Source organism: Periplaneta americana, chromosome 5 (genome assembly GCF_040183065.1).
Source record: "Periplaneta americana isolate PAMFEO1 chromosome 5, P.americana_PAMFEO1_priV1, whole genome shotgun sequence".
Classification (NCBI taxonomy): Eukaryota; Metazoa; Arthropoda; class Insecta; order Blattodea; family Blattidae; genus Periplaneta; species Periplaneta americana.
Window position 1 is genome coordinate 197263908 of NC_091121.1, and position 19454 is coordinate 197283361.

Below are 19454 nucleotides of genomic sequence, written 5' to 3' on the forward strand. Positions count from 1 at the left end.
GCCTTACAGAATGTTTTCGTAAATCTAATATACCGTATATACGTATTACTGAAGATAGTGTATTGAAAATTTTGAAAATATTCGCATGGAAATTGTTTGTAAGGAAATTAATTAACAAAGCAACTACTGTTACATCATAAGCAAAATATACGTGCCCATGTGTTGTAAAAATGTCAGCTCTATAGCTGCAGCACATTTCGAGAAAATACAGTAATTTAATATTCTGATGATAGGAAGTTGCTCACAAATATCACCTTAAAAGCATAATGCGATAAGAGTTTTGTTATGTAATATTAGTTACACTTAAAACAGATACAGTACCTAGGTAACTTTTCTTTGTACTGTAATATTGTTTTGATTAGTTTATTGATTACTTTTGTAAGGCTAAAGCTACCATCAATATAAATTCCAACTTATCAAGTCATACTCAATCTCTTTCTTTGGAATATCACTTTCTTTATGAATGATGTGTTTGATCCACTTAATACAGTATAATATTATACCACTATGGAATTTAAATGAATATTCCTTCTTAACTCTCTATTATGTTATTAAGATTTAAAACACAAGTGCAATATTAAGAAATCAGTGTTAGTACTTTTGTTTTACAGACAATATAGATAATATTAAATAGAAATAAGCCATAAAAAAATAAGGACATACAATTTCACATTCCGTTTGAAGTTTATGCAGCACTGTTTTCTTAATCCAACAGGATGCTTCTTCATATACACAACCCTTCCTTTTTCCATACTTATCGCTTGCTGCCAGTGCACGACGTCAAGGTCAGGAAAATTCGCTGGCTTTGACATCACTGATTTAAAGTAAGAAATATATATATATATATATATATATATATATATTTATTTATTTATTGATATTTCATCTATATATTACGGTATCGTTCTTTATTCTTTTGCAATTACTTTATTTAAATTATGAAACTGAGATCTTTCCAAGAGATTCTCTTCCTTTGCAGTAGCTTGTCTGAGAAGTCCCTTGGAAAATCGAAGTGAAATGTATGTTTCCACGGCCTAGGGTTAACATCCCCGTTGTATGTCCACCGAGACACTTCGGATGTGAGGACAGCCTTACAGCCTCGTCGCGGAAGGCGATACATCTTCCTGTCAGAAGGTTTGCTGCAAATACTAGTATCAAAAAAGATTCCGCAGTTCGCAGTATACGCTCCAGACAGTGGCCAGGTGGTTCTTGATATTATTATTCCTGTGTATCGGTCTCCAAGTGGTGGTATACATATTTTCATGATTCTAATGGAGAAATTAACAATTGCCTTGTCTCTTCACATCCTACCAATAATTTTATGCGGCGATATGAATATTGATACAGGGACATCATTTTATTTTTACTAACATTTTGATATTAACCTGGCTATACCTTTGGATCAACTGTTGCTACGCCCTTCAACGATTGGAGTTCGATGGCGTAAAATTACAAACAAATCACTTTACTAGGTATAGGGGGAAAGAAAAGTAGTTAATCCATTTACGTAAACTAGGAAATATCACGCTTTTGAGTTTGATAATATTCATTAGGTTTATGTTTAATCAAAATACAGTACAGTATTAACAATGAGTGTTTTTACTCACGAACTGAGCTGTCCATGTGGACGTATTCATTATGCAGTGTATATTATACTGTCTACAGCACATTAGAGTACAATATAGAGAATGAAGTTAAATTGAAAAAATAATCATAATATGGATATCTAAACACATTTTTCAAAATGGTGGCGGTTCATTTCGATACAGGCTTCAGTTCTAATGTGTGTAATTCCTATTACCAATATCGTCCTTCGTACTAGTAACTCATGTTGAAATAATTCTGTACCTATTCTGTAAAAAGAGTACCTTACGTACTGTAAATTCAGTCTTCACTTCCGCTCGATCCGAAAAGATAAAAATACTCAGTCATGCTATCTACTGTCCGTCCAAGTGGTTATGTCGCAGGTCTTAGAAAGGAGGGAAATCACGTGACAGTTAATTACTTAACGAGGCCCTTTTATCTAAGTTATTTTAAACAGTTGTATAATATTACGTAGACGTCCAATTCCTAACAGAAATTAATGTTCTCAGAAAAGAGCTAAGACAGCCCAGCCACTAGCCTTTACAGAGAGGCGAATAGAAGCTGGTGGGGAAAACCGGAATGCGATGTAGGCAAATGGACGACAGTACCTGTGCGAAAATGATACAATATTGAAAGCTCTTTCGTCATTGGAAAACGCGAACATATTTTTGGAACGTACTGTGACTGTAAGGCTACTATGTCTGTATATGCGGTCTTGGATTTGTGTGGAGGACGGTTGAACTTCATTAGTAGAAGGGGTGGGAGTGAAGTACATTCAAAAACTCAGGTACAATAAAAATTGAAGTAAAAATAAAATGATGTCCCTGTATAATTCAATGTAATAATACCACAACTCAGTTTTTTAATTCATTCAGGTCTGTTAATTGCTTCTGTTTAAACGCAAAACCTACTACAGGCGTTTTAACCCTCCTGCTACCAAGGTTTTTCACAACTTACTACTACCAAAGGGGGGGGGGGGGTTAATACAATTATCCCCATCAAAAATATATGCCGATTCTTGTTAAGCATTTGGAATATAAACAATTTATATATTATTGACTATAAACTTACAAAAATGTAAAAATATTTAATAACTAGTCGTACCCGTGCGCTCCGCTGCACCCGTTAGAAATAAATATAAAGTAATTACATAATTAAAATAGGACGTTTGATCCAGGGAACATTCGTGTTTGATAGAAAGATAATCATTTATTATGTTACTTAATTTAAATTGTATTTAAACAAATTAAAATGTGGTCATTTTCATCCAGAGACCACTCATTTGGTCATAAAAATTATTGTAACTTTTTATAATGAACAACAATATAACTTTATTATCTCAACAATAGGATTTGCTCTCCACACAGTAACACAGTATTCGCTAGTCCACTCCACTGACGACAATGACAATTTACTTGGACTATTACGAACAACAATGAACTGTTAATCTTAACTAATATTTACAAAGCACTATTTACAAATCAGAACTGTCAGTTCTCAGTTCACAGTTCTTCTAGCTCAGTCACTCAAGTTCACAGTATCTCGGACCACAGACCTTCAGAGACGATCCGCTGTACTCGAACTCAGGTCCCTCCAACTGCGGTCCACTGCACCCGAACTCAGGTCCCTCCAACTGCGGTCCACTGCACTCAAACTCAGGCCTTCTAATGCTCACACAGTTGCGGACGCACACTCAAGTCGAACTCCGGTACACAAGACTGGCTAGCTTGCTCTGTTCACTGGCTTACTCACTGAACTAATCATGAATCACACTGTCCGAGTTCACTCGCGTTTCTTCTTTTATAACCACACCGACGTAGCCTGGAAAGTTCCACGCGTGTCCAGAGATAGCACTCTCGAACAATCCAGATCCCTCTCCTCTCTGCCAGTACCACATGCGCGCGCAACCTCCCCTCGCGCGTCGCATTAGTACACCGCCCCTCTACCCTCTCGGCATCCAGATACTCCCCTCGCCACCACACCTAAGCGACCAACGGACACGCGTTCGAACCCCGGTGTAGCTGTCACATTATTTTAGGAAATACAGGAAACGAATCCCTATCAAGTTTTCTGTGCATAAGAAGCTATTTTAATCTTACCTGTCCTCGATTTACTCAGGAGTTACTGTAATAACATTATAGCATTATGTCCATCTAGAGAAACTACACTTTCCAATGGTGAATTAATAATTAATTATACAAATCGCTTAATTTAGCTTCCGATATTACTTCATACAAACACAGAAACATTCTCTGTAGGCTACCGTATGTTTCATAGCTTTCGATTGTTGTTGTCCAAGGCCCCTTATAGACGAAGTCATTTGTTTTTATTTCATTACACTGCCTTAAATGGCGTCGTTATTGTAATTTCGAAACTCATTTATCTCATTAAATATCAGTCCTATAAAAATTTCGCATGGAATAAAACTTATCGGAAATTATTTTTAAAGAAACTTTTGTTATGTAACATTTTTCATGAAAATTAATAATAAGGGAGATATTTCCATTTATTTAATTCAAGCCCCCTTATAACCCCCTTTTAAATAAAATATTTTGAATGCCATATAGCCTAAATTCTAAGTTACAACGAACTTAATCTATATTCCAATTTTCATATAAATCGGTTCAGCCATTATCGCGTGAAAAGGTAACAAACATCCAGACAGACAGACATACAAACAAAAATTAAAAAAAAAGCGATTTTTAGTTTCAGGGTGGTTAATTATATATGTTAGGACCAATTATTTTTGGAAAATCGAAAATTACCAGAAAAATTTCGGCTACAGATTTATTATTGGTATAGATTATCCTATTTTTTAAACTACAGAATGATTCAAAAATACTGTTCCACTCTGTTGAAAACGTATTCCAAAATTAATGAACTTTAGATATGTTACCAAGTCCGTGTAAATGTTTGGATGTCTTTCATCTCTGTTATTTATAATCATATAAAGAAAACATGTTTGAATTAACATATTGTCAATGTAGGCAACTGACTAGACTATTTATATCTATAAGAAGACTGACAAAGAGAGAGAGATGGAAGATTTTCCTTTGAATTCGGACGTGCTCTGTGACTAATCTACACAACTGCATAAAAAAGGATAAGTAGACCTATAAATTTAGCGCGTTTTATACTTGAAACATACATAGTTCTATGACGTAATAATGTATTTTAATGTGTTCTATTTAATGAATGTGAATATTAACAGTACTAATACTAGTAATCTGTTATTCGAAAAAAAGAGTCCATGACGTAATATGGGATTACATCGTAAATGCGTAACTAATAACGCAATAATTATGCACTCAATGCTCTCATAAATAACACACTCATCAGCTTAATTACAGCGGGAGGCAGATCCGAATCAGCTGCCCTGTGCAAATAAGAGAGATAAATTATTCGCCAGGTCGGGTTTCGTGTTCAACAATGCCGTGACTAGGAAGTCCACAGGAAGAGAGTCGCACAGTTCTATGGCATGTTGATGCGATCGTCCTGAGATTTGGTTTTCTTCTTTCATTGCTGCCTTTCCTATATATCTTTTTTCTCCTTTCTCACTTTATATTTCTCCTTTCTTTACACGATTATTGTACGTATTTATATCTTTGCTTTCTCTATTTTTTCCATTCTTCCTTTTCTGCTTTGCTTGTTTGCTTTTGTGTTGGTATATTTGTTTATAAGTATTACTTACAAATGGCTTTTAACGAACCCGGAGGTTCATTGCCGCCCTCACATAAGCCCGCCATTGGTCCCTATCCTGAGCAAGATTAATCCATACGATGAAAGAGTAATGGAACGGAGGAAAAATTCTCTCCGGCGCCGGGATTTGAACCCGGGTTTTCAGCTCTACGTGCTGATGCTTTATCCACTAAGCCACACCGGATACAACTCCGACGCCGGTTAGAATCGTCTCAGATTAAGCTCCAACTCTTGGGTTCCCTCTAGTGGCCGCCCTCTGCACTACGTCATAGATGTCTATGAACGCAGGACCGAAGTCCACACATGTGCTGAGGTGCACTCGTTATGAGTGACTAGTTGGCCGGGATCCGACGGAATAAGCGCCGTCTTAAATCACGAAGTGATTTACGCATATCATATATATTATTTTAATGTACCGAAGTGCATATGATATTTCCATGCAGATATTCTGCGTCACCATACTATGAAAGAGTAATGGAACTCATATCGAGTGCACCTCAGCACATGTGTGGACTTCGGTCCTGCGTTCATAGACATCTATGACGTAGTGCAGAGGGCGGCCACTAGAGGGAACCCAAGAGTTGGAGCTTAATCTGAGACGATTCTAACCGGCGTCGGAGTTGTATCCGGTGTGGCTTAGTGGATAAAGCATCAGCACGTAGAGCTGAAAACCCGGGTTCAAATCCCGGCGCCGGAGAGAATTTTTGTCCGTTCCATTACTCTTTCATCGTATGGTGACGCAGAATATCTGCATGGAAATATCATATGTACTTCGGTACATTAAAATAATATATAAGATCAATCCAGTCTCTACCATCATATCCCACCTCCTTCAAATCCATTTTAATATTATCCTCCATCTACGTCTCGAACTCACTCAAAGGTCTTTTTCCCTCTGGTCTCCCAACTAACATACTATATGCGTTTCTGCACTTACCCATGCGTGCTACATGCCCTGTCCATCTCAAACGTCTGGATTTAATGTTCCTAATTATGTCAGGTGAAGAATACAATGCGTGCAGTTCTGCGTTGTGTAACTTTTTTCATTCTCCTGTAACTTCACCCTTCTTAGCCTCAAATATTTTCCTAAGCACATTATTCTCAAACACCCTTAAGCTCTATTCCTCTCTCAAAGTGAGAATTCAAGTTTCACAACCATACACAACAACCGGTAATAGGGTAAACTAGTGTATGTTGGACAGTCGGGCATGTTGGACACTCTGTACTGTAACGTGTTACCTCGCCACTTGTGGGCACCACATTCTGCTAGAAGTCAATGACGGAAGTAGCCCCACTCGTGCCTACTTCCGTCATTGACTTCTAGCAGAATGTGGTGCCCACAAGTGGCGAGGTAACACGTTAAAGTACAGAGTGTCCAACATGCCCGACTGTCCAACAGACCCCAGTTTACCCTATAACTGTTTTATAAATTCCAACTTTCAGCTTTTTTGAAGAGAGACTGGATGACAAAAGCTTTTCAACCGAATAATTACAGGCATTTCCTAATTTTTTTTCTGAATTTAATTTTCTCCCGAGTGTCATTTATACTTGTTACTGTTTCTCCAAGATATTTGAATTTTTCCATCTCTTCAAAGGATAAATTTCCATTTCGTGCAATGTTCTAGTCACGAGACATACTCATATACTTTGTCTATTAGAAATGTACTTCCAAATGTGTATGAATGTGTAATTGTGTGAATTTATTAGTATAACTGTATTATCCTTTTTCGTTTTTGAAGTGAAAGTTTTTAGGAAGGATGCAATTCAAACGCTGTGAAACAAAATTCTGTGACGGACGTTTTACAGAACTTTGTTGTTATACCGTAAATAAAACTATTGTTGTTGTTTACGATTTTCCACCAATTTGTATAAATCAATGCATAAAGTACTGGAAGTGGAGCTGCCGTCGGGCAGTGCGTCTTCTATACATTGTTATAACGTAAATCGAAACCAGTAAGTGAAATTACATTTTTAAGAATATTTTTTGTAACAAAATATGCCCAAATCAGGGACTGGACGAAAGATAGCGCAAGGAAGCATACAAATGAACCGCCGTAAATTTGGCCAAGAACTGAAAATGACAGGCTGAAAACACTGCGAGAATGCAGGGCAAGGAAAAAAGATAAGTTCTAAGCTCTCTCCTACAGTTCAGTTACAAAGTGTAAACGATTTAATTAATGTTCGTACACCATAAACAATGAACAAATAATCAACGAGGGCAATGCTTAATTCAAATGGTATCAGTGATTAGAATGAAATGGTAGTTCACCGTATAAAGACTTTAATTCACAGATGCTCATTAATTATTTGAAACGATTGGAGAGAAGAGTTTTCATGTCTTATTTTAGCCAACACAAACGAATTGATTAATTTTTAAATTCTGAAGAGTACTGTCAACTTCTAGAAAGCGAAATATTTTCCGTATCATGAAGAACTAAAAGCTCTGTTGTCGTAAAATTGACAAACTCTCTCATTACACGCTTTCGAATTGAAAGGCTGTCTCTCCAAAGGGGCTAAGTGCCAATTTTTCGAGTTTAATTGTATCTAGTCTAAGGAAGGTACAACCATATGAGCATGTCGTAGTTCAACTGTTGTAGGTATGTCAACATGCATTTGGAAATGTTTTTTTCATCAATATCTCAGAAACTTGTTTTTAGCGCTTAGCCCCTTTGAAAGGATAGATCTTCAATTATTCATTATCTTGAACTATCATACAAGGAATATACACACAAACTTATAATTTTAAAAGTAAGTTATCTGATGTAATTTATAAATTGTATGGACTGAGTAAAAGTGTGTCAAAAATTTAGTGCAAATAGCTATTTGTGTATTTGACTCATTTATAAAATTGTTGTGCAAACAGTATTTCACACGAATTCCTATATGCTGTCTTTGTTTTCCTTACTAAATCTTCTCTTTTTTTCCACAGGGTCTGTTTTCAAGAATCACTTTCCGAGAACCACTTTTTATTGGAGGTCCTGGCAACACAACAGGATTGGCAGATAAACTGCCTACTGAAGATGGACTCAAAGGCTGCATCAGACATTTGGAAGTAAACGATCATGTATACAGCTTCAATCTCGCGCCTCTTGGGGACTCAGTCAAGGGGTTTGATGTTGGTGAGTTCTTTTCATTCATTTTTGCATGAAATATAAGTTTCACACTAGTTATATCATATTAAGTCGTTTAAGCGAATTCGAAACTTAATCGGTTATCATTTCTTCATTTCTGCTAATACTTGTTTTATGCCCTTTTAGTTGTTTCTAAGACGTTAAATCTCTCATAAAGCTTAAAATTTCACGTTAGTTATTGATAATGATAATAAATGCAGCACCGCACTATTATAATTATGACGTTTGCACGTTTACAAATGTTCGATACCACAACATTATGGAATCGTATTTAGGTACATTACGCACACCATACTCACATCGAAATTCCCTTTGAACTCTTTTAACAGTCTCAAATTTAGCATACCAAAGAACACATTGTGCCCGCTGTTGATTTGTAATAGCCATTTTAATCATCTACGATTTTCATTTGTCCTTTCAGATTATGCATTGTTGATTGTCATATATGGAAACTCCCATGTTTTAATCATAATATAGGCTAACTAGCAAGGAATTTTGTGCGAGATCGTGCGTATTTGCACAAAACCAATCCGCGGAAAGTCTAAAATTCCACATTCAGTATTCCCAACCTAACACACATAACAATTTCCCTCTTCTTACCGCTTAAGTGACATATTGATTTTACTGCTTTAGGCTTGTAACATATTATTTTTAGAGACGTTCAATATAGTAATAATTATAAATTGGAAACTTAGCACTGCAATTTCACCTAAATTGCACTGTTAATTATTGTTTTTAAATATTTGCAAAAATTAAGTAAACTCTACAACTCCACTAAAGTTACTGCATTCATGATGCAAGTAACAGTAAGGAAGCCGTGAAAAAATCAACAAGATTCCATAGACTGGGGGGAAAAAAGACAAACGCATTTCACGTCCTGCTGGAGTATAGTAAACACAGAAAACATTTTAAAGCAACAATGTTGAAGATAGATATTTTTGTTTTGCAAATTTGCCGTCATTGAACAGAAACCAAGATGGAGATTTCATTGCAACTAATTAGAAATTCCTCTTTCAGGTATATAACAAACGATCTTCGCACAAAATAATGTACGATACACGAGCGGTATGTTTTCTTTCAATTCTCGGAAATGAAAAAAGCTCAACTACGTTTCGCTTTTTCAAACTTTTCCTCAAACATGAAATCTTCAACATACCGCTCTTGTAACGCATATTACTATTTTCTACTATCATAATAGCTTTATAATAATAAATTAATATTATCCATACCTACTACTCTCTCAATATTCATTTATTTTTTACTAGCATTCTCGTTTTTCTGCAATAAACATGCTTATTTAGATATTTACTGAGTTTGATACTGAATTAAGAAGTATTCCAACACCGCTTATAGAGCAAACACGAGGCAATGGAAAAATGCGATCTCATTATGAAAAGTAGAGAACCTTCGCTTTCTTGTCGGATATCGAATACGGTTCTGCGGGATTTCTGGCTGAGCATTCTAGCACTTGACCTACAGGGCAGGGAATCATTAAGATATTACTAGAAAAATATTCCTAATCTTTTTCCTACTGAGAAAATAACATGTACCAAGCACTATATCGATATTTGAGACCCTTTAGTTAAAGACTTGTATGACTTTTGACAAGCAAATTACAGCTATGCGTGATAACTGGATATAAAGACACGAACAAGTTCTTGTGTTTTAGAACTGTGTAAGTCACGATTAGCATGTTTGGATTCAGGGTTTGTATAAAACATGCAGCCACTCGTGTTACAACCTGAAATAACCTAAATAATATACAATAACGTACTACCTCATAATATTGCAACACAACGAAAACTCTTGCAAAGAAGACTGTGGAAGGAAAGTAGACTTATGTTTGTTGTTCAGATTAAGCTTTTGGTGTTTCAACAGTAGTATATATAATTCTACAAATCTGGAAAGTAACGAGGTTTTTATCCGACTAGAATAGGTTATATCTATTTAGGCTATAAGAAATGAAGCTAGGTTTATCACAACATACCAGCTAATATAATTCCCAATACTTACTTACTTACTTACTGGCTCTTAAGGAACCCGGAGGTTCATTGCCGCCCTCACATAAGCCCGCCATTGGTCCCTATCCTGAGCAAAATTAATCCAGTCTCTATCATCATATCCCACCTCCCTCAAATCCATTTTAATATTATCTTCCCATCTACGTCTCGGCCTCCCCAAAGGTCTTTTTCCCTCCAGCCTCCAAACTAACACTCTATATGCATATCTGGATTCGTCCGTACGTGCTACATGCCATGCCTTTTTCAAACGTCTGGACTTAATGTTCCTAATTACGTCAGGTGAGGAATACAATGCGTGCAGTTCTGCGTTGTGTAACTTTCTCCATTCTCCTGTAACTTCATCCCTCTTAGCCTCAAATATTTTCCTAAGCACCTTATTCTCAGACACCCTTAACCTATGTTCCTCTGTCAAATTGAGAGTCCAAGTTTCACAACCATACAGAACAACCGATAATATAACTGTTTTATAAATTCTAACTTTCAGATTTTTTGACAACAGACTAGATGACAAAAGCTTCTGAACCGAATAATAACACGCATTTCCCATAATTATTCTGCGTTTAATTTCCTCCCGAGTGCCTTTTATATTTGTTACTGTTGGTTGAAGATATTTGAATTTTTCCACCTCTTCGAAGGATGAATTTCCAATTTTTATATTTCCATTTCGTACAATATTCTGGTCACGAGACATAATCATATACTTTGTCTTACTTCCAAACCTATCACTTTACTTGCTTCAAGTAAAATTTTCCTGTTTTCCCTAATCGTTTGTGGATTTTCTCCTAACATATTCACGTCATCCGCATAGACAAGCAGCTGATGTAACCCGTTCAATTCCAAACCCTGTCTGTTGTCCTGAACTCTCCTAATGGCATATTCTAGAGCGAAGTTAAAAAGTAAAGGTGATAGTGCATCTCATTCTTTAGCCTGCAGTGAATTGGAAAAGCATCAGATAGAAACTGGCCTATACAGACTCTCATGTATGTTTCACTCATAAATATTATAATCTACAAGTACCACAATCACAATTACAATAATACTAATTCAATAACATCGGATCACTTTTGGCCATTGCTCAAACATTTCTTAAATCGGTCGGCTCTAGCGATTGTCCGTTGAACGCTGTTATTTAAAAAAATGTCAAACGTAACCATAGAGATTGTGTAACGAATCTTACGGCGATGTCTGCTTTATTTGGTTCCCGTAATGTTTTGATGTAACTCTCTTTATGCTGTAAAATACTCGAAAGTTGCGGTTCCGATAAGATATTCTTTCCCTGTCGGACATCTTATTCACATTCAAGGTTTCTTTATCTTAAGCATGAATTTAACCAAATGTGGGAGTACATTTGAAAAATTCATGAACCACTCTTAATTGCTGCAAAGAAAGAATTAATACTGTGTACACTGTTTTATAGCTCCTTATTTCTAAACACGCCTTTCTTGTACGTACCTGAAGCAGCATGGTGAGATATAGAACTTATCTACAGAGTAAACACTGACAGCGAAAGAAATATGGTATAAAGAATGAGTTCTCTGTTAATCTTTTCCAAGCATTCAAGTATAAGATAGCTTTCCAGAATAGTGTAGTCTGTGTTGCACATTATAGTTCCTCCAGGTTTAATTTTTAGTCTAAAGAAATTGAAACGAAATGCTTACTTAAATTTTACGTTTATTATGTTATTTATTTATCGCATATTTATTAACACCTGTTATATTTTACGACCGTTGTATAAAAATAAATGGAATTTTGCTCATAATTTCATATATGTGCAGTTACAACGTGCTTACAAAATGGCTTTTAAGGAACCCGAAGGTTCATTGCCGCCCTCACATAAGCCCGCCATCGATCCCTATCCTGAGCAAGATTAATCCAGTCTCTATCATCATATCCCACCTCCCTCAAATCTATTTTAATATTATCCTCCCATCTATGTCTCGGCCTCCCAAAGATCTTTTTCCCTCTGGCCTCCCAACTAACACTCTATATGCATTTCTGGATTCGCCCATACGTGCTACATGCCCTGCCCATCTCAAACGTCTGGATTTATTGTTCTTAATTATGTCAGGTGAAGAATACAATGCTTACAGTTCTGCGTTGTGTAGCTTTCTCCATTCTCCTGTAACTTCATCCCTCTTAGCCCCAAATATTTTCCTAAGCACCTTATTCTCAAACACCCTTAATCTATGTTCCTCTCTCAAAGTGAGTGTCCAAGTTTCACAACCATACAGAACAACCGGTAATATAACTGTTTTATTAATTATGACTTTCAGATTTTTTGACAGCAGACTAGATGACAAAAGCTTCTGAACCGAATAATAACAGTCATTTCCCATATTTATTCTACGTTTAATTTCCTTCCGAGTGTCATTTATATTTGTTGCTGTTGCTCCAAGATAATTGAATTTTTCCACCTCTTCGAAGGATAAATCTCCAACTTTTATAGTTCCATTTCGTACAATATTCTGGTCACGAGACATAATCATATACTTAGTATAAAAGCGTCTACAAAAGGTATACAGTAGAACCCCGATTATCCGTCACCCTATTAACCGATTGGCGGATTAACCGACTCTCTCTCTCTCTCTCTCTCCTCTCTCCCTCTCTTTTACAGGACAAAATATAAAGTCCTATACAATTACTTATTGGAGAGGATGTTTTTCCCAACTTGTAAAATAATCACTACCTGCTCTCAAGAAAATAACCCCAAGAAGGGCCACACAATCGCTAAACCCGTGTACAATTCAGTCCTTGTTGTACTATTGGTGTGGACGTTCTGTATAACATACAAAATATCTTCCATGGGTGTCGAAAGAAAACGTGTTGTGCTAAGTATAAAAATGAGCAAATACTCGTAATTGAGAGATTTGGAAAAGCAGAAACTCTATCTCATATCGGATTAGAATACGAGATTGGCGTTACAACTGTGCGCGATTTAATAAAAGAAAGGTAAATTGTATAAAGTACGAATGTGTAAATCTACAACACGAGGCCTCTACTCCTATCTTTAGGCAGATAACCATCACAAGGAGTTCCCTTATTCCTTAAAACCCGTCACTGATAACCAGACTTAAATTACTGAACTTCTGATCCACTAACTAGCATGTTAAACATAACACCAAGGAGGAAATTGCGAAACTATAGGCCTACATTATGCACTTTATTTATAAAAATCTTTTATGGTACGGATTATCCGATTTTTTCGTTTAACCGTTCAGTCAACCCCTTTCATTACCACGGATAATAGAGGTTCTACTGTATCTGTAATGAATGTAATTGTGGCACCGGATACAAAATTGTGAGATCGACATTACATGGATGTAAATGTTGATATCAAATATAGACTATATCAGATATATTCCTCCTCCCTCTCTCTCTTTCTCTTTCCCTTTCTCTTTCTCTTTCTCTCTCTCTTTCTTTCTCTTTCTCTTTTTCTTTCTCTTTCTCTTTCTATTTCTATTTCTCTTTCTCTCTTTCTTTCTCTTTCTCTTTCTCTCTATCTTTCTCTTTATCTTTCTCTTTCTCTCTCTCTTTCTCTTTCTCTCTCTCTCTTTCTCTCTTTCTTTCTCTTTCTCTTTCTCTCTCCCTTTCTCTCTTTCTTTCTCTTTCTCTCTTTCTCTCTTTCTCTCTTTCTCTTTCTCTCTTTCTTTCTCTTTTTCTTTCTCTTTCTCTCTTTCTTTCTCTTTCTCTTTCTTTCTCTTTCTCTTTCTCTTTCTCTCTTTCTTTCTCTTTCTCTTTTTCTTTCTCTTTCTCTCTTTCTTTCTCTTTCTCTTTCTCTTTCTCTTTCTTTCTCTTCCTCTTTCTCTTTCTCTCTTTCTTTCTCTTTCTCTTTCTCTCTTTCTTTCTCTTTCTCTTTCTCTTTCTCTTTCTCTCTCTCTTTCTCTCTTTCTTTCTCTTTCTCCTTTTCTTTCTCTTTCTCTCTCTCTTTCTCTCTTTCTTTGTCTTTCTCTTTTTCTTTCTCTTTCTCTTTCTCTCTCCCTCACCTGTTCAGCGTGTTTATTGAATTGAGTTTTGATTTTTTTCCGTACCGTTATTCGCAACCTTTCTTCCAAAAGACTGCGTATGGTACCAGAAAAGGTAATAGCCCTTAGAGAATTTTGTGCACGGTTGGCAGGTTTATCGTGTTTCAGTAAACGATGAGCACGCTTGCTTTTGTCACGGGAAGTGCGCAGGCCTCGCGGGAAGGACCTTCACGGCTGCATCCACCGTAGCAATTATGCAAATCGACTAGCGAATTGCTATTTGGCGTGAACACAGCCATCAAGCCGCCCAAGCGCACTTGGACTCCGGAACAAGTATCTACTTCCAGCGTCTGAGAAATAATGGATGTAGTTCAAATTTCGCAAGCAATACAGACGTTACATCCCATTCGAGCTCAGACAAACTTGGAAACACTTGCAAGATGTATCAAATGCTTCATTCAAAGACCACAATGAGTCCTTTATAAACTTCTGTAATTGCCTGACCACTCTATCTAATGAAGAAGGCGTTAGTGCCCACTACAGAGAATTTCTGTGTTCGCTTTCCTATTAAATATTGTAGGGCTATATACCTTTCCTTCATTATTTGCATTATTTTTTATTCTCTATTCCCAAATCCAACTATTCTTATTCTACATTTTGATTACACAACTTTTAACACTGTATCACTTCGGAATATGTATGATAAGACTTTCTTGTGTTAAATCCTAACACACCTTGTTTACATATTTCGACCTATTTATGGGACATTCTCAGAACTGGTCGTTGTTGGTCTTGGCGCCTCTTGTTTTTTATCCTGTGAGGGTGTGTACGTGTGGTATAGTGTAGAGTCAAAGAGTGTGTGTGTTCTGAAATTGAGTTGTGTGTCGAGAATTTCGTTGGGGTGTGTTTTCGTGTGTCTGTATATTTCATATTGTTCTAGTGTGTTGAGTTTCTGGCTTTTTGGTTGGATGTGTAGTATTTCCATGTCTGTGTTGATGTCTCTGTGGGTGTAGTTAGCATTTGTGATGTGTTCTGCATATGTGGAGGTGTTTTGTAATTTTGTTATGGCTGTGATGTGTTCTTTTTAATATGTTTGAAATGATCTGCCTGTCTGTCCTAAGTAGAAGTTGTTGCAGGTGTTACATTTGAGTTTGTATACGCCTGTGTAGTTGTATTTGTGTGTTTGTGTTGTTTGTGTGTTGAGATGTTTTTGTAGAGTGTTATTTGTTTTGTATGCGATGTTGTAATTTAATTTCTTGAATGAGGTTGCAATTTTGTGTGTTTTTGTTTTCGTATGTTAGTTTGATGTATTTTTTGTCTTCTTGTATTTTTGTTGTATTCTTATGTTTTTGTGATTATGTTTTGTCTTAAGTATTATGTTGTCTATTATGTTAGGGTTGTATCCGTTTTCTTGTGCTATGTATGTGATTATGTTTAACCCATCGTTGTAATCCTGTTGGTTCATTGGTGTGTTGAGTAGTCTGTGTACTATTGTTCGGAATGCAGCTTGTTTGTGTTGTGTGGGGTGGTTGGATGTGTTGTGTATGTGTGTTGTTGTTGTTGTGTGTTTTCTGTATACTTTGAATGTCTGTTTGTTGTCTACTTTTGTTATTGTGATTCTTATTCATTATTTCTCAGCTATTTTCTCCTAAATTGTCTTCATTTCCATTTTCTCTATTTCACAACACTTACATTGTTTATAACTTCCCTTCTATTCTCTTCTCTATTTATTTACGTAATTATCTCTTTCTCTTTACTTCTACTTCTAAATTCCCTCTTTTATTGACTCTCCCTGTATAATTATACAGTGGACTCTCCTAAGTTCGACTGAACAGAATTGAAAGTTCAGTCCAATAAGGGTAGTGGGTGTGGCAGATGAAATGAATACAAATTCTTATTGGTTATCCATCAACGAATACAGTACTGTACTTGCATTTCCTGCCCGCCCCGAGACTTGTGTATGCGCTTCTAGTACCACAGTGGGTTTGACAGTTCCGTTTCACAAACGACACAATTTTCAAATAGAAAAGGAAGAGTTCGTTGATTTAAAATCAGGATTAAGTATGGATGTCCTAATCAATAAAATATTCTGTTTTCCTTTAACAAAAGTATCACTACAAAACACAGAACCAATTTCCATTCAAATGGCAAACCCATTTGTTAGTGCCCGTATAGGGGCGTGTCTAATTCTCCTACGAAAGCAGTCGAACTATAGGATGTCGAACTTGTTTTCTGTCGAACTTAAGAGCTTCCACTGTATCTAGAACACTCCTACTTTAGAGTACCCCTGATGGTACTCCAAGCTCACAACATTAATTCACATTATATTATCCCATCCACTTAATTTGATTAGTAATTACCAAGCTGTGGATTTTTAGACACTAAAAACATTTGAAATAGGCAGGCAAAATAGGCACTCAAAATTCTAAAATAGGCATTTAAAAAGGCACTAACATATTTCTAATTGTCAATGGCTAACACGACCATAGCGTAGCATTATACACTACTTTCTATAGGAATGTCATTATGGCAGTGAATAATTAATATTCGTCCAAATGCTGTAATGAGAACTGATGTCTGTTGTCTGTAAGAATGCTCTTAAATTGGGAGAAACTCCCTTCCACTTCACATGAAGTGATGGGGCAATACTTCAGGGATCCAATCTCAGCTGGGGACAAAACCAGTGAGAACGCAGTAATGTCCATGTGTTTTCCAATCAGTGCTTCTGATGACTTTTGTTTTGACATATCTCCACGGTATACTTTACGTATTACAGCAGAAAACTCAACTCCAAATTCAAATCACAAACTCACAAAACGGATACATAGCTTAAAACAACTACCCTAGTCAACTACCATAGTGATTCATGCGGCTTTCGAAATACATTTTTCCTTATTGGTTGATTTTAAATTATTCGATTTCTCCGCGCTCTGGTGACAGTAAAACGTAACACACAGAATTATCGCTAGTTCTATATCACTTCCCTCCGCTAGATAAAAAAGAAACAAATTACAGATTCAAAAAATGTCGATAGAATGGTCGGTAAATTCAAGTATAATATATAATACAGATATTTAGGCAACTTTTACGCAACATTTATTAGTGAAATAGGTAATTATAGGCACTATAGAATTCGCATATAATACTCACAATGTCTTAAAATGGATATGTAACCTAAAATCTTCCGCCTTCAAGTTAAGGATAAAATAGGCATATAGGCATAAATCCGCAGCTTAGTAATTACTGTCTCTTCTATTTCTCAATAATTCAGATGTTCGTTCACTTTAATTCATTGCTTCTGTGTCTATCTTACTACACTCTTTACACTTTATTCTGACACTTGACACTGTCTTCTCTATTCTTATTCACTCACTTTTGTCACCCCTGATTTTCTTTTTTGCACCCTTATTTCTCACTAATTCCATCGTCCTTTCTAATTCGGTCTTCATTTTTCCACTTTCTTCTAATATCTTCTCAAAAGCCCTATTTATTCTGTCCTGACACTGTAATATCTGTTAGTTGCTTCGTTTGTTTGTTCGTTCTTACTATGTCTTTTCTTTCATTTGTTTACTATTTACGAACAATAAAAAAGTTGATTAAGAGGAAGGCAGAAAATAGGAAAGATTGGACAATGGTAGATTTGTTCTTACCATGTATTCTCTTTCATTTGTTTACTATTTACGAACAATAAAATAATGTTGATTAAGAGGAAGGCAGAAAATAGGAAAGATTGGACAATGGTAGATTTGTTCTTACCATGTATTCTCTTTCATTTGTTTACTATTTACGAACAATAAAAAATGTTGATTAAGAGGAAGGCAGAAAATAGGAAAGATTGGACAATGGTAGATTTGTTCTTACCATGTATTCTCTTTCATTTGTTTACTATTTACGAACAATAAAAAAATGTTGATTAAGAGGAAGGCAGAAAATAGGAAAGATTGGACAATGGTAGATTTGTTCTTACCATGTATTCTCTTTCATTTGTTTACTATTTACGAACAATAAAAAAAGTTGATTAAGAGGAAGGCAGAAAATAGGAAAGATTGGACAATGGTAGATTTATTCTTACCATGCCTTCTCTTTCATTTGTTTACTATTTACGAACAATAAAAAATGTTGATTGAGAGGAAGGCAGAAAATAGGAAAGATTGGACAATGGTAGGTTTGTTCTTACCATGTATTCTCTTTCATTTGTTTACTATTTACGAACAATAAAAAAGTTGATTAAGAGAAAGGCAGAAAATAGGAAAGATTGGACAATGGTAGGTTTGTTCTTACCATGTATTCTCTTTCATTTGTTTAATATTTACGAACAATAAAAAAGTTGATTAAGAGGAAGGCAGAAAATAGGAAAGATTGGACAATGGTAGATTTGTTCTTACCATGTATTCCCTTTCATTTGTTTACTATTTACGAACAATAAAAAAATGTTGATTAAGAGGAAGGCAGAAAATAGAAAAGATTGGACAATGGTAGATTTGTTCTTACCATGTCTTCTCTTTCATTTGTTTACTATTTACGAACAATAAAAAAAGTTGATTAAGAGGAAGGCAGAAAATAGGAAAGATTGGACAATGGTAGATTTGTTCTTACCATGTCTTCTCTTTCATTTGTTTACTATTTACGAACAATAAAAAAAGTTGATTAAGAGGAAGGCAGAAAATAGGAAAGATTGGACAATGGTAGATTTATTCTTACCATGCCTTCTCTTTCATTTGTTTACTATTTACGAACAATAAAAAAGTTGATTAAGAGAAAGGCAGAAAATAGGAAAGATTGGACAATGGTAGGTTTGTTCTTACCATGTCTTCTCTTTCATTTGTTTACTATTTACGAACAATAAAAAATGTTGATTAAGAGGAAGGCAGAAAATAGGAAAGATTGGACAATGGTAGATTTGTTCTTACCATGTATTCTCTTTCATTTGTTTACTATTTACGAACAATAAAAAAATGTTGATTAAGAGGAAGGCAGAAAATAGGAAAGATTGGACAATGGTAGATTTGTTCTTACCATGTATTCTCTTTCATTTGTTTACTATTTACGAACAATAA

The 19454-nt window shown here is 35.7% G+C and overlaps 1 protein-coding gene across 1 annotated transcript in view; it reads left to right on the plus strand.

The window, feature by feature from the left end:
• Positions 1 to 19454, plus strand: part of LOC138700466 (pikachurin-like) — a 1281074-nt gene that overhangs the window by 1072257 nt on the left and 189363 nt on the right. The window contains exon 7 of the mRNA XM_069827077.1: positions 8213 to 8402. Coding sequence (XP_069683178.1) covers positions 8213 to 8402 — 190 coding nt within the window. The remainder of the gene's footprint in view (positions 1 to 8212; positions 8403 to 19454) is intronic.